A 26,899-nucleotide genomic window follows, 5' to 3' on the forward strand; every position below is an offset into this window, starting at 1 on the left:
TGTTCATCTTGATTAATATACAAAAAAGGTAGTTATATAACTAATTGATTTATATTAAAATGTTGAATTTATATTAAACAACTGTAATATTACATAATTAACCAATATGAGGATGGATATTAAAATAGATGACAATGGGAAGGGGTATAATATAGAATAGAAAGGAAAAATTGAATTTGATTAAGATTAGAGATGAGGATGAAGGGTAATATTGGTTTTTTACAAAAATAGATGAGGAATAAATATGGCAAAAAGGAAATATAGAAATTGTAAATTTAAGTGAAATGACTAAACACTGTTTAAATTTGTGAACCGGCCAAATACTCTGTTCAAAGAAAATACATTGTATGTTTGTATGTGTGTTTCTAATTATTGTTATTTATTCATATTTGTTCTCTTTTATTCTTTAAAGTTTAACAATTCATTCTTTATCTTAATATCTTTATATTTGTTTGGGGTTGGCTTTCTTCCTTTTCATCTTTTTTATTGTACAGCAATCTTTCTCCTCAAACCTACCACCTCTCTTTTCTTTCCTTCTTACTTTCTCTTCCTCACCCTCTTCTTCTCCTCCCTACTTCCTCTTCCTTTCTCCTTCTCCTCCTCTCTTCCTCCCTCTCTTACCCTCACTCCTACTCTAATTTCCCTTTCCTTCCTTCATCCCTCTCTATTGCTGTATTCTTTTATGCATATGGACTACTCAGAGGGCTGAAAAAGTTATTTTTGATTGGTCCTCGCACTTTTGACCAGTCCTCGAACTTACGACTGTCCTCACATTTTACGCTTTTGCCCTATCTTGTCACCATGGTGAAGAGAAGCAGTTGTGAAATAAGTGACACAGTTGTTAAAATCCTACAATGGGCATAAATGTGAGGATGGTCATAAGTGTGAGGACCAGTCAAAAGTGCGAGGACCTGTCAGAAATGACTTTTTTCAGCCCTCTGAGTAGTCCCTATACACATAGCCATGGCCACCCAGTCACAGGACCAGCTAGCCATGCCTACCCAGTCACATGACCTCCAAGCCACACCCACAAAATAAGCCACGCCCACAGAACCGGTAGTAAAAAAATTTAGAACCCACCCCTGGTTGGGGGTCACCACAACATGAGGAACTGTATTAAAGGGTCGCGGCATTAGGAAGGTTGAGAACCACTGCACTAGAGGAAAGGGAGCTTTTATTCATGCTTTGTATGTTCCAAGTAAATTACTGAACACAGTGTTGTCAGAAAACACAGGAAGAACATATTTAAGCAAGAGGTTTTATTATTCTTTTAAAAATGGTATAGCAAACAATATTCCACTTAATTGGCTTTGCAGAGAAAGGCAATCTTATTATAATTTTTCAAATCTCTTTAAGACAAACCCATGTCTTATATTTTAGGTTGTGCAATAATGCTCACTCCCAGTGGTGGACTGAAATTCCTGGTAAGTATTGTATTTCTGTACGGTACTTATATTGCCTACAGACATCTATATTCCTCTGGAATCTGTTTAGGATCTAGACTCTTGATTTCTGGAGTCAAAGAACCAAACAGTGTGAGGTGTTTGACTGTGCTTATTTACTTATTTAAATGATGTATACAGCCATCCATCTTAAACAGCTCTGAACAGCTCAGAACAACAATAAAACCAGTGACTATACAGAGAAACAATCAGACAAAAAATTACCCTTAATCATTTCCTTAGGATGCCTCACAGAAAGCTTCATTATCCTCATTCCATTTTTCCCATCCCATCCCATCCCTTTAGTACAAAGCAGATCTTGATGTCTATGGAGATTCACAATCATCCAGGTCATGGTTGTCCCAAAGGTGCTTTACCAAAAGCCAACTGGACTTCCTTGTTTTTCCTTGCAGACGTTTCACTTCACATCTAAGAAGCTTCTTCAGAAGAAACTTCTTGGATGAGAAGCAAAACATATTCAAGGAAAAAAACCCAAGAAAGCCTAGTTGCCTTTTGGCAAAGCACCTTTAGGACAGGTCTTGATGTCTCCTGAAGGGGTGGGGACCTGCCCAATTGCTGGGCAGAGGGTGTTGTAAAAGGTAGGGGCATCCACAGGAAAGACACACTTCCAAGATTCCACTAATTGGCAGGTTTTCAGGGAAGGGATGTGGAATGCACCTACCCTTTCTGATCTATTCAACAAGTGGGAGAGGCCATCCCACAAATAACCAGGACCCATTCAGGACCTAAAGGCCCTGGGAATGGACAGTAACAACTGGGAAACCTTGACCTCCAATCGTTCAGCTTGGAGGCTAAAGACGCAGCATGGCCTTCTCCAATTCGAAGAGACACTTGTTCGGCAGGCTGAGGCAAAGAGTCAGTCCTGGAACCAGTGAAATCTGGGGGCTGGGCAGGGGACAGAATGTATCTGCCCTTAGTGTGGAAGGGATTGCCACTCTCGAATTGGCCTTTTTAGTCACTCTAGATGCTGTTTTAGGACCTCTTTCCAGAGCACGATACTATAGTCTCTTGAGACTGAAGGATGTCAATGAATTCAAGACTGTAAAGGTATAACCAGTGCCTTGAATTGAACTTGGAAGGAAATTAGGAGACAGTGCAGCTCACAAAATAGAGATATAACACGGGCAAATCTTTGAATACCGTGCTGCATTCTGGACCAGGTCCATAACATAGGTGGGCCGAGCTCAGAGTCACAAAGATTCTGTTCACGTCCTCAGGATCAACAGCTCAAACTCCTTACAGATAACAGGGCTCAGATATGTTTCAGTCACTCAGTCAGCCAGGCAGAGTCTTACGTCAAACAAAGTCCACTATAAATAGATTCCACACCACTATTCATTATTTCTAGAATAATAAGACAGTTTGGGGTTCCATGAACTTCAAAGGTTATTAAATAATAAGAATTTATTATTAGGAAAACCTCCCTATGATTAAACAGAATTAGGCTTGTCCATGTTTTTCATTATATGATATGGTATTTGCTTTCTTCTGGGATATTTTTAAATTTCCTTGTCCTGACTAATCTTCCTTCCAAATATTACTGAGGGTCTGACACTGCTTAGCTTTCTAGATTAGCCAAGATGGTCAGAGCAGCTATCTACTAGGTTCCTATTCCACACAATTTTTTTGACAACATTCCAAAATTATTCTCAAGTAACAGCATCTGTTAGGAGTTAGATAAGGGTCAACAGAGTGGATCCACTCATGGCTACATAGGGATTCCAGGCTGATCTCGCTTTTAATTCCACCCCCAGGTTCTGCCACTCTTTCTCCTACATCTTCTGAGGAACCATGGTTCTGTGCACTTCTAACTACCATAGATAGCACCATGTACTATATATTTTACATATGAGATTCTTCTGAAAGCCCTGCATGTTTTATTTGTGAGTGAGGAGAGGCAACCCAGGGATTTCTGTGGCATTCTAAGTGTCCAAATTCCTCACTTGTGAAATTGAAGAGAGATGGGTATGGGGGCACAGGGGGCTTAAAAGGATACCACTTCTCCTAAACAAAAGCAAAAGTGAACAATCCAAATGTTTTCTTTCTGGTGCTTTATTTGGCCATACACAAAATGACAGCCATTCCATGATAGCGGCTGCCACATGCTCTCAATAGTATAGATAGGCCAGAAACTGTCTCAAAAAGATTGGTTGATCCTGCTTACACCCATGATTGTGCATTTCTAAGCCTGCAAAATTTAACTGATAGATTAATCAGTTAAAATTTGATATTAGCCAACTATTACTAATGAGGAATAATTTAATTGATGAGACAGGAAATCGAAGAATATTTTTAAACTGTTGTGTGTTTATGATTACTGTAAAACTTGGTCTTACTTCAAACAGTTGCTCAGATCTATTAACTATTAAATTAATTTGTTTTTCACCATCTCAAAATAATACCTACATTATTCTTATAGGAAATTGAATTAACTGAATTAATTAATTAGAAATTGCTTTATTTAATTATTGTCCATGTTTTATTTTCTACTTAATTTTTGGTAAAAAAAAAAATTAGAATACATCTGGCCTGGTGATCAGCAAAGAAGAGGCCAGAATTTCAAACCACTTGGTCTGTGAGATGTCTGGAGATTCTATTGCAGTAACTGGTGAAAAATTGCTAAAACAATTAAGTCAGTGCCAGCACTTGACTCCAGATCAAATTAAAGCAATTCAACAAATTTTCAGCGGTGGAAATACTTCATTCGGGTAAGACCAGTTTTTCGTTTGGGGCAGTTTTCTGAAAAGAGATTATTTATTACCTGTTTTTGGCTGGCCTTGGAATTAAGCCTCCTTTTTGTGTGTGTATGTGAATGTAAATTACACAGTTGCCTTGTCAGTGTGGGCCAAAGTTACAAAAGCTATACACTAAAAGCTCCAGTAGTTATTTCCTTCCTTCTTTGGTGTTCTTACTCACCTCTTGGCTTTTGTGTCTCTCTCTAAGTGGCCTGGCCCCAGACTATCTGTTTTAAGACAACACTGACACACAGTATTGCTTGGGAAATGTTTAAGTGTTTTGCCCAAGTCTTTGTTTGGCACTGCCTGGAAATGCCAGATGTTGCCCTGAGTGTGATATCTGGGATGAGTTGGAGCCTGTGACTCCTGATGATGTGGATCAGATTGTGGGTAGATTGAGCACCACCACGTGTTTGCTGGACCCGTGTCCCTCCTGGTTACACGAGGCTGGCTCCAGGCAGTAATTAATGCTTCATTGAGAGAGGGAATCTTCCCCTCTGCCTTGAAGGAGGCGGTGGTAAGACCCTTCCTCAAGAAGCCTGCCTTGGATCCAGCTCTCTTTAAGAACTATCGTCCAGTTTCTAACCTTCGTCTTATGGCGAAGGCAGTTGAAAGCACGGTGGTGTGTCAGCTCCCACAATTCCTGGATGAAGCGGATTACCTGGACCCGTTGCAGTCCGGCTTCAGGCCCGGTCACAGCACGGAAACGGCATTGGTCTTTATTTTATATTGTGGCTTGTGTTTTATTGTTGTGAGCCACCCTGAGTCCATTGTGAGATAGGGCGGCATATAAGCCGAATAAAATAAATAAATAAAATAAATTGGTCGCGTTGATGGATGATCTCTGGCATGCCCAGGATAGGGGTTACTCCTCTGTCTGGTCTTACTTGACCTCTCAGCGGCTTTTGATACCATCGACCATGGTATCTTACTGCGACGGCTAAGGGAGTGGGAGGCACTGTTTTTCAGTGGTTCTCCTCCTACTTCTCGGGTCGTACGCAGTTTGTGCTGGCAGGGGGGCAGAGTTCGACCCCTAAGCCCCTACCTTATGGGGTGCCGCAGGAGTCAGTTCTCTCACCTCTCCTGTTCAACATATACATGAAGCCACTGGGTGAGATCATCCAGGGATTCCGGGTGCGGTATCATCAATATGCTGATGATACCCAACTTTTCATCTCCACCCCGCATCACCCCAACGATGCCCTTGACGTGATGTCCCGGTGCTTGGAGGCCGTACGAACAGACTTAGACTCAACCCCAACAAGCCCGAGTGGCTGTGGTTACCGGCACCCTGTTTTGTCCACTATGTTCCATTGCTATCCCTGGGGGGCAGGTGTTGACCCCCTCAGAGAAGGTACACAATTTGGGAGTCCTCCTAGACCCACGGCTTAGCTTGGAAGATCATTTGACTGCCAGGGAGACCTTTGTCCAGGTGCATCTGGTTCACCAATTGTGCCCCTTTCTGGATCAAGACGCCTTACTCACAGTTGCTCATGCCCTCATCACCTCTCATTTGGACTACTGCAATGCACTTTACATGGGGTTGCCCTTGAGGAGCACTCGGAGACTTCAACTGGTGCAGAATGCGGCCGCGCAGGTTGTCATGGGGGTGCCTCGGTACTCCCATGTCACACCACTCCTTCGCGGTCTGCACTGGCTCCTGGTTGTCTTCCGAGTGCAATTCAAGGTGCTGGTGATCACATTTATTTAGTATTTTTTAAAAAAGATGCTCAGGTGGCTGGGTGAACCCGTTCTTGTTGCTTTATTGCTTTGTTGTGTCCTACCATGCAACATTTTTTCAACTTTCAGTTGGCTTAAAGCCAACTGAAGATTTCCTTGTGGCTTTCTATTCAAGGACACCCAGGCCTAACAGAGACACCTTTTTAAAAATCTTAGCTAAGATTGAAAAGATGCTGCCATCTTTTGTGACATGATGGAAATTGCAGATTTTCAAATGTAAACTGCAGCATATTGTAGTAATTGAAATATAGTAAATGATTCATTTAACATCAAATCATCCTGCATAAATATTCTGTACAACTATCCTTCTACAATATCTTAGTACTTAGTACTTTTAAACTCCTATAACAGAAATATTCTATAAATAGAAACTCTCCTGAAAATGCCAGTCACCCTTGATCAGGTGAGATTAAAAACCTTGTGGTTGCATCTGCACAAAATAAAGGGGATCATTATGTATTGAACTCAAAGAAAAAAGAAGAAATATAAATCTAATAAATAAATACGTAAAATATATTTAAGTTAGTTAATTAGAAACTTCCTTTCAATCGTGTCTGATTCTTGGAGACTACCTGGACAAGTAGGGATTTAGTGCAATATAAAAGATGCAAATAATTTTTCTGCGGACCAGCAAAATTTCCTCGCGGATCACCAGTAGTCCACGGACCACCAGTTGATAACTGCTGAAGTAGACTACAACCTACTTCTAGGTAAGAAAGAAAACTGTGGGATAGAGTGTACTATCACTGGATGGACTCATAATTGGCTGACCAACTCCATTCTGTAGTCCTTAATGGAGCCACATCTACATGGAGGGAAGTATGTAGGGGGTACTTCAAGGTTCTCTGTTGGGCATAGTAATCTTCAACATCTTCAGAAATGATCTAGATGAGGAGATAGAAATAGATTCATCAAATTTGCAGATGACATCAAGCTGGGAGAAATTGCTAACACTTTTGAAAGATAGGCTCAAAATTCAGAAGGGTTTTGACAGACTTTAGCATTGGGTCCTCTCTAATAAGATACAGTTCAGCAGTGAGTATTCTACGTTCGATTGCCTCCTACCTAGGACCGAGAGAAAGTGACTGGTCCAAGGCAACCCAGCTGACTTTGGGCCCAAGGCAGTACTAGAACTCCCATCCTCCAGTTTCTAGCTTGATACTTCACTACTGCTATACACCAAACTGGTTCTCTATTTTTGTTTTGGTATTACACAAATTCAGCCTGCTTAGTCAGAATATGGTTCAATATCCTCGGCAAGCCCAATCTCGGTGCATTTCATAAACTTGTTAGATATGTTTGGGGAATGCTACCAAATGAACTTGCTATTTCATTCAGAAGTGGGTTGTTGACATCACTTTTCTCCTAGGCCTCCTTCTACATGGACATCTTCTGTTCTGGATCAACTGAGTCAACTGATTCTAATCCTGGATCCCAGAATTCTGCAAAGTATTCCTAAGGTTTGTTAGAAAAAAACCAACAGAAGAATGATTGCTTTTCCACGAGGAGAAAGGAAGTCAAAAAACCCAAATGATCTTAGAAGTAGAATCAGTATGTTTCAGATATCCATGACTGAGCCACAAATCTGATAATCTTTTGAATCTGAATCATTTCCAATTGCACCATTTTCAATAGAAACCTGTGAATGTCAACTTCAAGGAAAGGTCTTTTGTCACAGGCTGGCAAATGGTAAACCAGCAATTTCATAATTAATAGTATTAAAATTAGAATTAGAATTAAAATGTAATTAATTAAAATTCAATTATTTTAATTAATTTAAATTTTAATTTAAAATTAAAAATTTCATTAAAATGTAATTTAATTAAAATTTAATTAGAATTAAAAGCAGAAGAAATAGATGAACTTTTTGCTAATTAGTAAACAAATGTATGTAGAAAACATACCACAATAGTAGTGGGAACTTTAATTTCCCTGATATCATGAGAGACAAATTCTGCATCGTGCAGTATCAAACAAGTTCTTGATGAATCTAGCTGACAACTTTGTTATTCAAAAGGAAGAGGAGGGAAATAGGAGGACAGCTGTCTGTTAGTAAGATAGCTAAATCTTACTAACAGAGAAGAAATGATAGAGGCGGTTGAAGTTGCAGGAACTTTGGGGGAGAGTGACCATGTCATATTCAATATACTGCAGACACAAGCAACAAAACATAATCAAACTTGTGTCTTAGCCTTTAAAAGATCAGATTTCAACAAACTTAGAGAGAGCTTGGGAAAGATTCCATGAGTGAAAATCCTAAAGGGAAAAACAATTTCAAGAAGCTTGGGTAACTCTGAAAATTATTATTATAAAAGCTCAGTCCAGCACAATTCTTTTTCCATTGAAAAAGAAAAGCAAGAAATACAAGAAGAAACCCACATATTTGCACAAAGAACTCTCTCTCATTTGGCATAGGATCTCCTGCTTGAGCCAAGGGTTAGACGAGATGACCTCCCTTCCAATTCTGAGAAAGATTTCTCCAAATTTCCATCAGTAATTGCTTTAAGATGTCAAGTTTTTTGCCCACCTGTAATTTCTCCTAGCTGCCTTTAACATAAAAAACAATAACAAAGTAAAAAATAATCTTTACATTAATGATAAACTTTCAAAACATTTCATCCAATAAGAAAGTTAAGCTAGAAATCTCTAGATCACGGGCTAAAGAAAAAAAATATAAATGTTCTCGGCATCATATTGTTTTGTATCCAATTGAAATCCTATATTAAGTGAAGCAAAATCTTCAGCTCCATAAGTTGTGAAGTCCTTGGATTTTGATGCAACCTATCCAGTGGTGGGTTGCTCTGTCCAGTTCTTTAGAACCGGTAGTAAAAGCGGTGGGAGGCTCTGCCCACCTGGACATGCTAATTGATGATCTGCGCATGTGCATTGCGAACCAGTAGTAAAGGTAAGTAGAACCCACCCCTGAGCCAATCCTCTATTTTAGTGTCAGGATTCCAACCGATGCCCTAATCAAATCATCAGCCTCAAGCACGGCCTCAAAAGAAATCCAGTTATTTATTAGTAGCTTCATGTCAGCACGGATCACATGAAGCCAACTCTGACTTCACTTAATTTGCGCCTTGGCTCTGAACCTGTTTCCTCCCTCCCCCAAAGATGTGTCATCAGTCACATTCCCCAACAAAGCAATTTCGGGTTGTAGAAGTCACTCCCTCTGACCACTGTGGGTTTCTGTGGAGATGACCTCGGTTTATCAGTTGGAATGTGCTTTGTTTTGCTGCAGCTGTGAAGTTCATTTTCCCATCCCCCCTGCCTATGAAAATTTGAGAGCAGGCCAGGGATGCTTTGCAAATTGACATTTAGGACATAGAAATACCAGTTGTTGAAACGCAGGTACCTCGGCTGATGGAAAACACATCTGTTCCTTTATTCCAGGAATTCAATTCCAAGTCACCCAAGGTGCACTTGACAATGGGAGCAAAATCCTGCCTCTATTTACCATAATTAGTATGGGATTTCTCAAACCTTGCACTTTCCATCATCTGGTGTTGTTCTTTCTTTCTGCAGAATGTTTTAATGCCTTGGTTACAAAACTCCATTCTCCATTCTGATCTATCACAAAATCAGCTGGTCCGTATTAGGAAAACCCTTAAATCCTCCAGGACAAAGCGTGAGATCGGTATGTAAAATGTAGAGTTGCTCCCCAATAGGGTGTCAAAACTGGTTCTCATACAGCAACAGCAGATTGTCTGCAGAAGGCAGATATAAGATTGCATCTGGGAGGGGCAGATGAGATAAAAAAACAAGATGGTGGCCCTGGTTGTGTGCTTGAAGCCACACCCCTTTTTCTGTGAGGGGTGGGGCTTCTCAGTCAAGCCACCATCTTGACATTTTTAACTTTCCTGTGAATTCTCCTGAAATGCACTCATTTTCATACTCCACCCAATGCAAGGAATTATAGGTGTTAAAAGAAAAAAAGTATTTGTTTCTTTGTATCCTGCCAGTAAATGCTCAGCTCCATCCAGTCACCCAGACTCTACTCCAAATTAAGGAGTTACAGGGTCGTAAAAACCTTCCGCCGGGCCCTCAAGACGCTTTTATTCCAACAAGCTGGGCTGGCCTAATGTTTAAATTTTTAATCGTTAACTCTTAATTTTTAAATGTCCAAAACGGGTGGTTTTATTTTAATTAGATATGGGCCAAATTATTTAATATTTCTTAAATTTTATATGTGCATTTTATTCTGGCTGTACACCGCCCTGAGTCCTTCTGGGAGAAGGGCGGTATATAAATTAAATTAATAAAATAAATAAATAAATAAATAAATAAATAAATAAATAAATAAATAAATAAATAAAAAGGCAGTTTTTAAATTGTATCCCGCCTTTATTATTTTTATAAATAACTCAAGGTGGCAAACATATCCAGCACAGTTTCCTCCTCCTATTTTTCCCACAACAAGTCTATGAGGTGGGTTGGGCTAAGGGAAAGGGACTGACCCAAGATCACCCGTGTTTTTTCACGGCTGAGGTAGAACTTGAACACACCGGCTTTAAACACTAGATTATGGTTTCATGGACAGACTGCACACACCTGCCCGCCATCTGAAATCCAGAACAGCATATTGCAATATGTTGGGTGAGAGAAATGGTGTGTGGTGTAACTTTCAAAAATTAAATAAGGCTGCCAGCCTACTTTTTAAGCATACCTTACTCCAGATTCAAAATGAATGGACTTCTCAGTTCATCCTATTAGCACTCTCTCTTTTTAACTCAATTTTTGGGAAGATTTCTAATTTGGATTTTCTTTTCCACTGATTCTTTCTTAATAAATTTATTTATTTATTTCCAATTTATATACCGCCCTTCTCCCTGAGGACTCAGGGCGGTGTACAGCCAAAATAAGAACATAGAATACAAATATTAAAAACAGTTAAAAATATATATAAATTTGGCCCAAAAATTAAGAAATCACAAACCGATTAAAACAATTTAAAAATATAAATGATCAATAGAAACATTTGCCAAGATATTTAGAAAAACGTGTAGGTTTTCCTTCTATTTATACAATCTGGAGAGACTTGAAAATTCTGTAACTGTGGTTAACTTGTGATTTTTCTCTTAGAAGACTGTCCAGAGGATAAAATCATCCCAGAAGAGATATTAAATGATGACCTGATTGATGAGCTTCTACTTTATACTCCTGAGCACTTAAAATTGTGCTTGACTAAGGAAAACCTAGTGAACAATATTAGTGCCTTCTCAGACTACCCTTTCACAGATGAACAGCTGACAGCCGTCAAGGATAAACTGGATGAGGTAATAAACATGTCAATTTTTTTAAAAAAATAGCACTCTTAACTATTTATTTTTCATCTATTTATTGTTAAGATTTAAAAAGCTGTCCAACTTAAACAATGTGACTGAAAGGTAAAATTATATAAGTAAAAAAAGCCATATATAAATACAAAATATAAATATAAAATGGCAACCAAAGGGTCTAATTGGCCTCTCATGAAGCCAGGTCTCCAAGGTTTTCCTAAAACAAGGAGAATTTGAACCTGCCATATATTGATTAAAGAAAAGAATGATTAAAGAAAAGATCCCATAAGATGGCAACATTTAAAAGAAGGAAACTGGAGCATGCCAGATGTACTTGAGAGAAGGCCATGCCTCAAGTAATCTGCAATATAAGTAATCCTATGCCATGTAGGTTACTTTAAAAACATTACTTGTTTTTAACAAGAGCCTTGGTGGCACAGCAGACTAAAGTGCTGTTAAGTAGCACCAGCTGCCTGCAATTACTGCAAGTTCAAATCTCACCAGGCTCAAGGTTGACTCAGCCTTCCATCCTTTCGAGGTAAGTAAAATGAGGACCCGAATTGTGGGGGCAATAAGCTGACTTTGTATAAAAAAGAACACCGCTTAGTGGGGGCCGAAAGCCCTACTAAGCAGGTAATATACAAAAGTATGACGGCTATTGCTTAACACATTGTAAGCCGCCCTGAGTCTCCGGAGAAGGGCGGCATATAAATCAAACCAATAAACAAGTAATTCTGAACCAACAGAAGCTTCCAGATAGTTTTCATGGCCCACATAGTCCAATTAGGAAGTGACTAAGGCATGAGTAACTGTGAGCAAGGCCTCCCCATCCAGGAATGGGTGCAACTGGTACCCAAGGTGCAGTTGTACAAAAGACCTCCTTGGCTACAGCTGCCATCTGCTCTTCAAGCAGGAGTTATAAGTCCAGGAGAACCCTTAGATTGCAGACTAAGTCTTAATAGAATAGTTGCCACCCCACCCATAGAGAAACAAAATGGAAACTCTGCAGCTCCTGAATCAGGAGGACCCAGAATCCATAGCCACTCAGCCTTGGCCACTGAGTTGAGCCATTATCTGTTCTTCCCAATCCAGACCCTCATAGTCTTCAAACACTGGAAAAGAATTTCAATAGTTTCACTTGGACAGCTGACATCTATAACTGAGTATCATCTGCATATTGATGATACCTCACCCCAAACTGACAAATGACTTATGAAAATATTAAAATGTGTGGGGGTGGGGGAGAAGAGTCCTGAGGTATCCCACAAAGCAGGGGCCTAAGACTCAACCACTCCCTTTCCATCATCACTGATCAGAACAAGTCTCAAGACACCATAAAACGGTGTCCTCTACTTCCAATCCCCTTAGCTAATTCTGAAAGCTGCCATGATCAATAGTATTGAAGGCCAGCAAGAGATCAAGGACAACTCCCATCCCTAACTTGCCATCAAAGCTTCTTCATACTGCACCCAGGTCTTAATCCTGCCTAAAAAGGGTCCAGATAATCCACATCCTCCAGGCTCTCTGAAGCAGGAGGCCAATCACCTTCTGAACAATTAAAATTATCCAGATCAGCTGGATCAAAGGATGGCCTTATGAGGAAGTGATACACTACTCACTCTCTCTCTCTCTCAGAGCAAGCTCTGCCTTTCATTCTTGCAACACCTGATGATTGCCAGGAGACCTGTGGTCCTTAGTGGGTCAGAAAAATGACAATAGCAGTCACAAATGTGATTGAAATTCCAATCTTTTTATATATGTCACAGCACATTCTAAAAGGAACAGGGCTTTCCACTGAGCAGTCATAGTTACCAACTTGCCTTATTTTATGCCCATCCCATAAATATACTGATGACTACTAGAAATCCTTCTGCAGAAACGTCTTCATGAGGCCACACCAGAACCAGCTCCTGGATAAATGTGTGTATCAAAGAGGTGATACCAAGTTAACTTGCATTTTTACACAGTTATTTGCTCCTTACAGATATTTCCTAAGGGATATCCTCCTGCTGTATTCAGTAACCTTGGACTCCTTGAAAAACGAATAGATACAGAGAACATCAAGCAATGGACTATCAATTCATCAAGCACAGTTCATGCTTTATTGAATTCTGTGTCCAGTGATGAACTGGTAATTATGAAGATAATATGGGACTTTTAATATAAACATTATCATGCACCCAGTCTATCTGGGTTTTTTTTTTTTTTGCTTCTAAATTTAGCGCTTATAAACAACCATCATTTTCTTTAAAGAGAAACAGATTATAAATTCCTGGCCATTTCTCTCTCCTTGTTTACCCCCTTGTGAGTGTGCTATATTCTTGTCATTTTACTTTAGGTGTCCTAGAATATTCTAGGCAATGGACTAATCTTTTTTTATTGTGCTGAGTTCCAGAGGCATTGGCTAAGAATTCTGGGCATTATAATTCATAGAACTGTAAGGTTGGAAGGAATCACAAGGATCATCTAGTCCAGTGTTTCCCAAACTTGGCTATTTTAAGATGCATGGACTTCAACTCCCAGAATTCCCCAGCCAGTATGCCTGGTTGAGGAATTCTGGGAGTTGAAGTCCATACATCTTAAAATAGCCAAGTTTGGGAAACACTGATCTAGTCCAATATTCTTCAAAGTACAGCAAAGGCAGTTAAATCAGCATGGAGAATATTTAGATCCTTATGATTCCTTCCAACCTACAGTTCTATGAATTATAATGCCCTGAATTCTTAGCCAATGCCTCTGGAACTCAGCACATACATGCATACACACACATTTACATTTACTATTTCAACTTACATGTGCAGTTGAAAAAGACCAATCCTTCCAGATGTATGAGGCCAACTTGCCACTCTTCAGGTCTGTTGGGAATGTATTTGGGAATACATTCCAGTGTATTCCCAAATTCTAGAAGTGGCTGTTTTAGCACATTTGGAAGGCATACATTTGGGAAAGCTAAAGCAACATAAGATTGCAGGTGGCTTGCTTTCGACTCTGGAATTATTTGTTTTAGAGAATTGCAGTTATTCAGCGTTACATTGAATCGAGAGTGCAAATTGATAGTGATTTTCTGAATGTGCTTGGGCCATATATCTGTCTCTTGAATGAGGACCAGCTGAGCATGATAACTGAAAGGATCATTGGGTGAGTGAATTCTTTCAACATCTATTTATTTATCTTCTTTGTATCCCAGCTTTATTAGGTGGGGTGTGAGGTGTGAGGTGAGGTGAGAAAAAGTGACTAGTCCAATGTCACCCAGCTGGCTGTAAAGCACTGTGAAGCAATATATAAGTCTAAGTGCTATTGATATTGCTATATCTTATTGATGAGGTCAGAGCTACATGGATGAGGAAGAGCTCTCCCAAAGAAAGTCAAAAATAAACTGAACATCTGATGTTGCTCCTTTTAGCTAGTTCTTCTGGTCAGCCGCTTAGGTGTTACTAAAAGCACTATTTTTGAAAATTTTGTGGAGAAGTGAAATTGAGGCAAGAAGGAAGTATTGTGAGAGCTGGATCCCTTCCTTTTTCTTACCTTGCCTTTTCTTGGCAGGATGGCCACTCTGCTTGACCCATCCAATTGCACATCAGCCGTCAAGGATCATCTGTATCCCAAAGCCAAGCGGGCTTTTTCAGATCGTCACTATGAATACAGTGAATATTATAAACGAATCAGGCCATTTCTGGGTAAGCAGAAACATAGATAGAGGGGAGGTGTAAGGTCTGATAATATGTTTAAGCCACAGTGAGCCAAAAATGAAACTTAAATGGAGGCTTGAATAAGAATCAGCATTTAATCTTGATCAAAGTTAAAGACCAATGGTCAGCTGTTCCAAACACATACCAAAAACATGCAGGGAAGAGCTACAGTTCAGAGAACATGTAGCTCCTTTTTATACAGTTAGAAACATAAGTTAAAATCCCCCATTCTGGCCTCTTAATTTGGGTTGGGATCCTTTGCCCTACAAAGGATCCTCTTCATTAGCTTTGTTCTCAAAATTGGCCACTTGGTCAACACAGATCAAAGGTGAGTGTTAGCATCTCCAATCTAAGATATGTGCTGGGCAGGAAGCGAAGAGATAAGACTGATATGGGCTCTGATCAAAAGGCAAGAACATCTGTTTTGACAAATTCCAGATACTTTACAGACTCTAATAAAAAGCATATTTTCGTTACAGGAAGTTAGTTGCAGGAAATATAAGGGTCTAATGTGGCATATTTGTGTTACAACTACAAAGGCACAATATTTATGTATGTGTTACAAATCCCAAAGCATAATATATATGTATTACAAATCCCAAAATATATAATATATATGTATTTGTTACAGGAAACAAATATTTATAGAATAACAAGTTTCTACTAATTCTAGTATTATATTCTAGAGTATGTTATATTAAAAAGGTAAAGGTTCCCTTCACACATATGTGCTAGTCGTTCCCGACTAGGGGACGGTGCTCATCTCAGTTTCAAAGCCGAAGAGCCAGCGCTGTCTGAAGCGGGTGGGTCCAGTCAGTGATGCTAGAGGAGGGGACATTTCCAGATGCTTTTAAGAAAGTCAGCAGTGTGTGGCAGTAGCCAAAAAAGCTAATACAGTGCTTGGTTGAATAACAGAGGCATAGAATCAAAATCATGTGAAGTATTAGTACAGTTTCATAAAGCCTTAGTAAGGCCACACCTGGAATACTGCATCCAGTTTTGGATTACACATTACAAAAAAGATGTTGAGACTTTAGAAATAGCGAATGACTTTTAGAACGGCTGCAGGATTTGGGTTTGGCTAATCTAGAGAAAAGAAGCGTGGACATGATAGCAGTCTTCCAGTACTTGAGAGGTTGCCACAAAGAGGAGGGAGTCAACTTATTTTTCAAAGCACCAGATGGCAGGACAAGAAATAACGGATGGAAACTAATTAAGAAGAAACTTCCTAATAGTGAGGGCAATTAACCAGTGGAGCACCTTCCCTTCATTCATTGTGGCTGCTTCGTCACTGGAGGTTTTTAAGAAGAGACTGGACACAGTCACTTGTCTGAAATGGTCTAGGGTCTCCTGCTTGAGCAAGGGGCTGGACTAGAAGAGCTCCAAGATCCCTACCAGCTCTATTCTAATTGATCTCTGGCGAGAGCGGCATAAGGGTACTGCAACCATCCTCTCTCTTCTTGACCACTCAGCAGCTTTCAATACCATGGACCATGGTGTTCTTTTGGGTTGGCTGTGGGGGGCTGGGCGGTACAGTTCTGCATTTATTCGGCTCCTTTCTCCGTCTCCATGGCTGGTATTGACAGAGAATGAGAAGTCTAGCCCTCAGCTGCTATTTTGTGGTTGCCACAGGGCTCAATACTTTCTCTACTTCTTTTCAACTCCTTATACGAAACTGCTGGGCAAGATCATCCATCTCCATGGGTTGAGGTATTTGCAGTATGCTGATGACACTCAATTCTATTTCCATTCTTGGTGACCCAAGTGATGCTGTGGTTGCCCTCTTGCTGTGCCTGGAGGCTGTGGGGAGCCTGGATGGGGGAACCACAGGTTTTGACATAAATAAAGAGGCTGACGTCTCTCTATTCCCACCACCATCATTTTACATGGATTGGAAATTTACATTTTATGACTAACACTACTTAAGAGTTTTTCCATGACTTATGTCATATGAAACACTCCTTTAAGTAGTTAGTCATAAAATGTAAAGATACAGCTGTGAAACCCCCAATGCTCACCATGTGTATTGGTTTGAAATAATTTAGAAAATGTGTAGCTATTACACATGTATTCAACCTGTTGAAACTATTTGAAGAAAAAATTCCCATTGCTCTTTCATTCGAGAAGACCAGTAAAAAATATCAGCTAAATTCTCCTACTTGCTTGCAGGAGGTGCTCCTAGTGAAGATCTCAGGGCACTTAGCAAAAATGATGTCAACATGGACATTAAAACTTTTTTGGGCCTGAAAAGCAGCTCTCTAAAGGTGAGTGGACTTTAAAGTAAAAGGTAGCTGAAATCAGTTTTCCCCAGCCATTCTGACAGGGTAATTATGGGAGGTTCTCCAAGAATCCTGAAGACAAACAATTTGGATGGAGGAAAATGCTGATGAAAGTTAAAAGAATGTATGGGCGGAACAGGTCAATGCCACATTTCTCAGGCTTTGAAGTTTTGTTTAGATTTCAAAGCTTCCATTTTAAATATTTTAAATTTTGAAATATTTAAAATTTTTAGTGTTTAAAAAATTACCTTGCTAGCTCTAGTCAACCAAGTCAACATTCTAATCAATGTTTGTTAAGTGAGACATTTGTTCAGTGAATTTTGCTCTATTTTACTACATTTCTTGCCAACGTTAAGTGAATCACTGCAGTTATTAAATTAGTGATATGATTATTAAGTGAATCTGGCTTCCCCATTGACTTTGCTTGTCAGGTTGCAAAGCTGATCACATGATCATGGGACATTGCAACTGTCATAAATATGAGTCAGTTGCCAAGCATTTGACTTTTGATCATGTGACCATGGGAATGCTGTAATGGTCGTAAGTGTGAAAAATGGTCATAAGTCATTTTTTTTAGTGCTATTGTAACTTTGAATGGTTACTAAATTAACTGTTGTAGTACTTTTTAGCAAGATGAAGTATATAGACCAGACTATCACCCTTAGTTGCACATATCACATACTAATTGTAAGGATGTAGTCCATCAGTTACGGCAAATTTTGGTCAGCTTGCCACAAATTCAGCCATAGGATACTTCTACTCTAACCATGTTCACACTAGAATCTACATCACTCCCTATTCTAAGATATTTACCTCTATTCTAATAGAAGATATCTAATCTGGCTCTGTTAAGAAAGGACACTTTTAGTAAACCACAAAACTTTGGTAATAATATGAATTATTCTCTGAGCAGAAATGCTTCAAAAATCTCACTTCAAGGAGTGTGCTCATAAAACCCAGATAAGTGTGAGACTGATAGCATGTGTATCCTGTGATGAGTAGACACACAGATGAAAACTTTACATAATGCTTTATTGTAACACACAGGTCCCCAAGAAAAGGCTGTTGCCCTGGCTGGGCAGGGCTAATTCCAGCCTCCAAGCCCTTCCACGTGGGCACAGCCACCTCCAGAATTCTTGGGGACTCAGTCCTTACAGCTGCCAAACAGCTGTTAAAGTTCATAATGTAACATACAGTCCATGCTCCCCTCTAAAGGATCTTGCATTTTTTGGGATTATGAGCTGCTTCAGTGTGGATGTTCCTTTTATAATTGCTACCAAACTCCAGCCAGAACTCCAAGTTTTGCTCTTAAACTGCTCAAGTTGTGCTCTCAAGCTTAGCTCCAGCGAGGGATAAACCAAGATGGGCTGCTTACCCTGACTTGTGGCTTAGCAGTTGAATATCAGCCTATTTGGTTGCCTTTTAATGTGCACTTGCCCAGAGGTCTCTAGGTAGAGGTCATCTCATCTCATCTTTGCCTGCTCAGTCCACACACTCCAGTTGCTTTTCCTTTTCTAAGCTGAGGGCAGTGGTGGTGTTATGTAAATAGGTTTGTTTGGCGGGAAGTTTGAATTAACTGACCTTCAGCTAACTGGCTGACCACTACAGCTGCAAGGTATATAAAGGGAGCTGGCTCCCTGGGTTAGTTGCTGGATTCTCACTATACAATAAAGAGCTGTTGTCACTCACTACTCTGGCTTGCTGTGTCCTCATTCACCCAACTAACATTGGCGACGAGGATGGGATTTTGAGGCCAGAAGCAGAGGAGAGCTGAAGCCATACTCGAGAAAAAGAGCTGAAGCCACGTTCAGAGAGGGGACCGGAGACCGCATCCGAATCCAGCCAGGCGAGCGAGCGGAGCACAGGAGAATCCCGAAACGATGTCTGCCTACACCCCGCCAGCGCCTTTCGACCCCAAGGAAGAGAAGTGGGGATCCTACATGTCGTGGTTCGAGTGCTTCATGGTGGCAAACGACATGCAAGGGCTACCGGACGTTCGAAAGAAAGCCCTGTTCCTGAGCCACTGCGGACCACGGGTCTTCGACACAGCCGAAGCATTGTCGGAGCCGAATTTGGTCCACAACATTTCCTGGTCGACGCTACAGACCCTGCTGAAAGACCACTATGCACCAACGCCATCGAAGTACGTCCAGCGGTATGATTTCCAGCAACGGCTCCAGCAGGAGGGCGAATCGATCAGCGAGTATGTCGCTGCCCTGCGTAAGGCCGCAACCCAGTGTGAGTACCGAGACCTGGATGAAATGCTCCTAGAGCAACTAATTTGCGGAGTGAGAGACAGCCGGCTCCAGAGAAGACTGCTCGCGAGGACAAACCTGACACTACACATCGCCCCGGACGAGGCAAGAGCGCAGGAATCGTCAGTAAAGGCTGCAGAGAAACTAAAGAGCTCCCACCTAACCAGAACAACGCAGAAGACGGCGCCTTTGCACCGAGAGGCTGTAAGCACCGCGAGCGAGGGGGAGTCTGAAGAGGAGGTCTACCACACCGAGCAGTCCCGCACAGCCCGGAGGGAGCCCAGAGACGGATGCACCAGCTGCGGAGGGTCCCACTCATGACAAAACTGTAAGTTCAGGGACGCCATTTGCCGTTCCTGCGAGAAAAGGGGCCACATCGCTCGGGTCTGCAGATCCAAAACACACCAGAGCTACAAACCACGTGGCCAAACCTTCCAATCCGAGCCAGCGCCACACCGGAGGCCCAACAAAGATGGCAGCAGCCGGAAGGGCGCTAAATTCGAAGACGCTGGGGCCTACACCATACGCATCGGGCAGACCTGTACCTCGCCCGGAGAAAAGACCTACACCACGGTCGAAATCGAGGGACGGGAGTGCCAGATGGAGATCGACACAGGATCGCCAATATCCATCATGTCAAGGGATAACCTGAAGAAAGCCATCCCCAGCGTACACAAGCGACAGCTCCAGCCACAGCGACGCAGACTGAAGGACTACCAAGGGAACCGCATACCCGTCGAAGGAAGAGGCGAGTTCCAAGTACAGTACGGGGAGTTTACCGAGAAACTACCCCTCACCATCGTCAGCGACAACCTCCCAAGCCTCCTGGGCATGGACTGGTTTAGAGCCCTAGGCATGGGATTCACCGGAGTAAGGAACGTTCGAAGCACCCTGAAAGACAACCTGATGCAGGAATTCCAGGACGTGTTCGACGAAAGGCTTGGCAAGTATGTGGGGACCCCGATTTCATTTAACCTCAACCCCAATATTGCACCAGCAGGAGGGCGAATCGATCAGCGAGTATGTCGCTGCCCTGCGTAAGGCCGCAACCCAGTGTGAGTACCGAGACCTGGATGAAATGCTCCTAGAGCAACTAATTTGCGGAGTGAGAGACAGCCGGCTCCAGAGAAGACTGCTCGCGAGGTCAAACCTGACACTACACATCGCCCCGGACGAGGCAAGAGCGCAGGAATCGTCAGTAAAGGCTGCAGAGAAACTAAAGAGCTCCCACCTAACCAGAACAACGCAGAAGACGGCGCCTGTGCACCGAGAGGCTGTAAGCACCACGAGCGAGGGGGAGTCTGAAGAGGAGGTCTTCAGCCTAAAGCCTAGGCGGGTACCGTTCGCCCTGAAGCCCAAAATTGACATTGAACTGGACAAATTAATCAAACAAGGGGTGTTCGTTCCAGTCGACCACACCAAATGGGAGACCCCAATTGTTACACCGGTAAAGCCGGACAGATCAGTGCGCATATGACCTGATTATAAATGCACAATTAATAAGGCCCTGCAGCAGAGCGCCTATCCAGTGCCCATCGTCCATCACTTATTGCATTCCCTGGGTCCCGGCAAGATCTTCGCAAAACTCGATCTTGCGCAGGCGTACCAGCAACTGCCGGTAGATGGTGCTACCGCAGAGGCACAGACTATCGTAACCCACAGAGGGGCCTTCAAGTGCACCCGCCTGCAATTGGGAGTAAGCATAGCCCCCGGACTGTTCCAAAGCACCATGGAGCGGCTACTACAGGGAATCCCCGGGGTGTTGCCCTACTTTGACGACGTGCTCATTACTGCCGACAATGAGCAACGGCTAAGGGAAAGGCTGAGGGAGGTCCTAAGGAAATTCAGGGACGCGGGACTCAGAGTAAAAAGAAACAAATGCATGATCGCAGTCCCCTCAGTCGAATTCCTAGGATACAGGGTAGATGGCACCGGCATACAGCCCACAGAGAGCAAGATCAGAGCAATCAAAGAAGCGCCCACCCCCAAAGACAAGGCAGAATTACAGGCCTTCCTGGGACTATTAAACTTTTACGCCATTTTCCTTAAGGACAAAGCAACAGTGGCAGAACCCTTACATAGACTGTTAACTAAGAAAGCCACTTGGAAATCGGGGAAGGCTGAAGACAGGGCATTCGCCGGCATTAAAAAACTGCTATCAGCTGAGAGTTTTCTAATCCAGTACAACGCAACGCTTCCCCTTGTTCTAGCATGTGACGCGTCCCCGTTCGGGATGGGAGCCGTCCTGAGCCATAGACTCCCGAATGGCCTAGAGGCGCCCATCGCATACTACTCCTGAACTCTGTCAAGCGCCGAGCGAAATTATAGTCAGCTGGACAAGGAGGCCCTCGCCGCCGTTTCGGGAGTAAAGAAATTCCACGAGTACTTGTTCGGAAGAGACTTTGAGCTAATCACCGACCATCGACCGCTCCTGGATCTCCTCGCGGGAGATTGGCCAACACCGGCAGCACTATCACCCAGGATGACACGCTGGGCCATCCCCATCTTGCTGATAGACGTTTTGGACTCCAGACCCATAACATCAGCCGAGGTTGCGAGAGCCTCAACCAAAGACCACGTGATCCGGACAGTCGCAAGTTGGGTCATGAGGGGGTGGCCGGAAAAGATTGGGAGCGGGGAATTTAAACAGTTCGCGGGAAAACGGGACGAGTTAACAATGCAAGGGGGTTGTTTGCTATGGGGCGATCGGGTTGTTATTCCCTTGTGCCTACGGGAAAAAGTTTTAACATTTTATTTTTATTTTTTTTATTTTATTATTGAATTTCTATACCGCCCTACTCCCGAAGGACTCAGGGCGGTGCACAGCCATGAAATAAAACACATAGATATACAAAATTTAAAATCGAATAAAATGAATTAAATAAATTTGGCTGAATTAATACCCATAATTTAAGATACCCATATTTTAAAATCCATTAAAAATTTAGAATTTACACTTAAAAGGGAGAAGATTTAGGCGAGGCCAGCTTGATGAAATAAAAGCGTCTTCAACTCGCGGCGGAAGGTGCGCAGATCCGGAATCCTCCGTATCTCTGGGGGGAGCTCATTCCAGATCGTCAGTGCCCCCACAGAGAAGGCTCTCCCCCTAGGGGCCGACAGCCGACATTGTTTGGCCGACGGCACCTGGAGGAGCCCCTCTCTGTGGGAGCGTACTGGTCGGTGGGAGGCTGTTGATGGTAGTAGGCGGTCCCGTAAGTAACCAGGTCCCAAGCCATGGAGTGCTTTAAAGGTGGTAACCAGAACCTTGAAGCGCACCCGGAAGACCACCGGGAGCCAGTGCAGCTCGCGCAGGAGAGGTGTTACATGGGAGCTCCATGTTGCTCCCATAACCACCCGCGCGGCCGCACTCTGCGCCAGTTGGAGCCTCCGGGTGCACCTCAAGGGGAGCCCCATGTAGAGAGCATTACAATAGTCCAGACGAGAGGTGACGAGGGCATGAGTGACTGTGCGTAACGAGTCCCGATCTAGAAAGGGACGCAACTGGCGAATCAGGCGAACCTGATGAAAAATCCTCCCGGTCACAGCCGTCAAGTGCTCTTCTAAAGACAGCCGTGAGTCCAGGAGGACGCCCAAGTTACGAGCCCTTTCCGTGGGGGCCAATGATTCGCCCCCAATAGCCAGCGATGGCGCCAGCTGACTATATCGGGACGTCGGAAACCACAGCCACTCGGTCTTGGATGGGTTGAGCCTGAGCCCGTTTCTCCCCATCCAGATCCGTACGGCCTCCAGGCACTGGGACATCACTTCAAGGGCATCGTTGGGGTGGTCCGGGGTGGAGATGTACAGCTGGGTGTCATCAGCGTACAGATGGCACTTCACCCCGAAACCACGGATGATCTCGCCCAGTGGCTTTACATAAATGTTGAACAGAAGGGGCGAGAGAACCGATCCCTGTGGCACCCCACATATAAGGGGCCTCGGGGTCGATCTCTGCCCCCCTGTCAACACAGACTGCGACCGGTCAGAGAGAAAGGAGGAGAACCACCATAAAACGGTGCCTCCCACCCCCAACCCTTCCAGCCGGTGCAGCATGATACCATGGTCGATGGTATCAAAAGCCACTGAGAGGTCTAACAGGACCAGGACAGAGGAACAACCCCTGTCCCGAACCCTCCAGAGATCATCAACCAACGCGACCAATGCCGTTTCCGTGCTGTACCCAGGCCTGAAGCCCGACTGGAACGGATCTAGATACGATGCTTCATCCAGGTACTGGGGTAGCTGTCGCGCAACCACACTCTCAACAACCTTCGCAACGAAGCAAAGGTTGGAGACTGGACAATAATTAGCCAATACTGCCGGGTCCAGGGAAGGCTTCTCGAGGAGAGGCCTTACCACCGCCTCTTTCAAGGCGGCGGGAAAGACACCCTCACCCAACGAAGCATTTATAATCCCCTGGAGCCAGCCTCGCGTCACCTCCTGGGAAGCCAGCACTAACCAGGAGGGACACGGGTCCAACAAACATGTGGTCGCGTTCAATCTGCCCAGAATCCTGTCCACGTCATCTGGGGTCACAGGATCAAACTCATCCCAGATAACAGTCTCAAGACCTGTCTCCGTCACCCTCGCTGGATCTATCCCGTCAGAGTCCAGACCTGCCCGAATCTGAGTGATTTTGTCATACAGATACTGAACAAAATCCTCGGCTCTTCCCTCCAAGGGGTCCTCCCGCGCTTCCTGGTGGAGCAGGGAGCGGGTCACCCTAAACAGGGTGGCCGGGCGATTATCTGATGACGCAATAAGAGCAGTAAAATGAGTACATTTTGCTGCTTTTATCGCCACTAGGTAACTCCTAATATGAGATCTTACCAGTGTTCGGTCAGATTCAGAAAGACTAGCCCTCCAACAGCTCTCTAAGCATCTTTTCCGGCGCTTCATCTCCCTCAGCTCCTCGGTGAACCAAGGAGCCAGGCGAGATCGGCGCCGGGTCAGAGGCCGCAAAGGCACGACTCGATCCAGGGCTCCAGCAGCCGCCCTATCCCAGGCGGCCACTAGGTCCCCAGATGAGGCGTGAGCCAGAACCTCCGGGATTGGCCCAAGCTCCATCTGGAACCTATCAGGTTCCATCAGGCGCCTGGGGCGGTACCATCTTACCGGTTCCGCCTCCCTGCAGCGGGGTGCTGCGGTTTGAAGGCCAAGGCGAAGGAGTGAGTGATCTGACCATGACAAGGGCTCGATGACTATATCCCCTATCTCGAGATCACTCAACCACTGTCCAGATACAAAAACCAAGTCCAGTGTGTTTCCCCCAGTGTGCGTAGGGCCATGAATTAGTTAATTCATGGAAGCCATGAACTCCCGAGCCACCTCAGATGCCTCACCCACGGATGGCAGGTTGAAATCCCCCATGACCATAAGTCTGGGGGTATCAACCGCCACCGCGGCAATAACGTTGAGTAGCTCGGGCAGGGCTGCCGTCACGTGGCAGGGAGCCAGGTACGTGATCAGCAAACCCATCTGAACCCCGTGGCCCCACTTCACAAGGAGGGACTCACAACCAGCTGTCTGAGGTACAGTGGTCTCCCTCGGCCTAAGGCCTTCTCTAATAATAACCGCTACTCCCCCGCCCCTCCCCTGTGACCTTGGCTGATGGAATGTGTGGAAACCTGGTGGGCACATTTCTACCAGAGGGACCCCTCCCTCTGGGCCCAACCAGGTCTCCGTAATACCTGCCAGGTCCGCTCCCCCCTCGTAAACAAGATCACAAATGAGGGGGGCTTTATTTACTACAGACCTGGCGTTGCACAACATCAGACGAAGGCCCGGGCCCTGAAGGTCTGTACTACCTGGAGAACGGGTGGAGCCTTGGGGGCCGGAGCACTCTACCGCTTGAAGACAGCGGGTGCGTGCTCCCTTAACATGATATGGCCCCCTGCTCCCACCATATCTACCCCTCCCACACACAGTACCGATGGTGAAAACATAGTCTGGACCAGCTCGACCCCCTCCGGATCCCCCACCACCCCCGCCGAACATCCTGGCCAAGCCCGACTCTCCCCCTAGTGGGTTATCCCCCAAACCCACAATCCTAATTCCAATCCCACCCCCCTCCCCCCTCCCAGAACCCCTTAAAAGTTTAAACAAGGACAATTTTAAAAAACCCCGCAGCCCCCTCTTTGCGGCATGCCACCTCTCGGGACTCCAGAGCCCGTCATCGAGGTAGGCCCTCGATAGAATGGAGGGCCAAGCCTGCGAGAGGGGGGAGTCTCGCAGACCAAGAAGCTCCGCTGCTGAGTACATTAATCATAATGGGTAACACGACCATATCCTGAGGGTGTATATAAAGGACCGAGGAGAAGACAAAGGAATGGGGGATCTCAGAGACATATTTGCAGGACCAAGTCCCCTGTCCCCTCACAACAGAGGACATAGTCCAAAGCCAGGACGACCACAGTTCCAAGGGGGAAATAGATCTAACCACCCTCTCATGGTGGTTAGGTCAGCTGGACAACCCCCTCTTGTGGTGGGGTGGCAGCAATGAACCGATGCATATAGACAGCGTCCGGGGGTCAGGTCCAAAAATCGCCCTCTCAAGGCGTTTTGTCCGGTGGTAAACATTGTTGCATGAGGGGCACCCGGGGATTGTAAGAATGAAGGGGCTAGCCAGGAGCTATGTCTGGTGGCCCAGCATGGATACAGACATTACCGAGTGGGTGGGGAGATGCCAAGAGTCCAGATCAGATCCACCAACGGCACCCGTGAGGGAGTGGGAAAGACCCCAGGGACCCTGGTCCAGGATACACATTGACTTTGCTGGCCCATTTCACGGACAGACCTTCATGGTCGTTGTAGATGCATTCTCCAAATGGTTGGAGATCAAGCTAATGAAGGCCACTACCACCGACGCAACCATCAGGGAGCTAAGACAATTATTCGCCACCCATGGGTTACCGGACATCCTAGTGTCAGATAACGGGCCACAATTCACCGCGACACAATTCGAGGGTTACTTAGCAGGACTAGGGATCAGACATGTCCTTTCGGCCCCATTCCATCCGGCTAGTAACGGTCAGGCTGAGAGATTTGTGAGGTCAGCAAAGGAGGCCCTTTCACGATTAAGCCCCGGAGATTGGCAGGAAAGGGTAGACAAATTCCTAATAGTACAGCATTCCACACCCTGCACAGCCACAGGCCGAAGCCCGGCAGAGCTATTAATGGGGCAGAAACTCCGAGGAATGCTAGACAGGCTTAATCCCAATTATTCCCCAAAGTTTTCAAGGGGGGGGGGAGAGGAAGATTAGAGAGTTTACCATAGGAACACCGGTACACGCCAGAAACTACGGACAGGGCCCACTCTGGGAGGCAGGGACCATCACAGAAATCTCGGGGCCCAAATCATACAGGGTAGACATGGGGGACGGGAGAGTTTGGCGCAGACACATTGACCAACTGGGAAAATGAGTAACCGCAGACACCGATGACAGATTCGACGAACCAA

The 26,899-nt window shown here is 44.3% G+C and overlaps 1 protein-coding gene across 1 annotated transcript in view; it reads left to right on the forward strand.

Moving 5' to 3' along the window:
* Positions 1–26,899, forward strand: part of MSLN (mesothelin) — a 53,633-nt gene that overhangs the window by 24,964 nt on the left and 1,770 nt on the right. The window contains exons 5-13 of the mRNA XM_070955314.1: positions 1,381–1,424; positions 3,981–4,171; positions 7,308–7,398; positions 9,464–9,575; positions 11,021–11,214; positions 13,202–13,348; positions 14,225–14,355; positions 14,761–14,894; positions 17,076–17,170. Coding sequence (XP_070811415.1) covers positions 1,381–1,424; positions 3,981–4,171; positions 7,308–7,398; positions 9,464–9,575; positions 11,021–11,214; positions 13,202–13,348; positions 14,225–14,355; positions 14,761–14,894; positions 17,076–17,170 — 1,139 coding nt within the window. The remainder of the gene's footprint in view (positions 1–1,380; positions 1,425–3,980; positions 4,172–7,307; positions 7,399–9,463; positions 9,576–11,020; positions 11,215–13,201; positions 13,349–14,224; positions 14,356–14,760; positions 14,895–17,075; positions 17,171–26,899) is intronic.

The sequence above is a fragment of the Pituophis catenifer genome, unplaced genomic scaffold (assembly GCF_029215685.1).
Source record: "Pituophis catenifer annectens isolate HBS135680 unplaced genomic scaffold, rPitCat1.0.hap2 SCAF_16, whole genome shotgun sequence".
Taxonomy (NCBI): Eukaryota; Metazoa; Chordata; class Lepidosauria; order Squamata; family Colubridae; genus Pituophis; species Pituophis catenifer.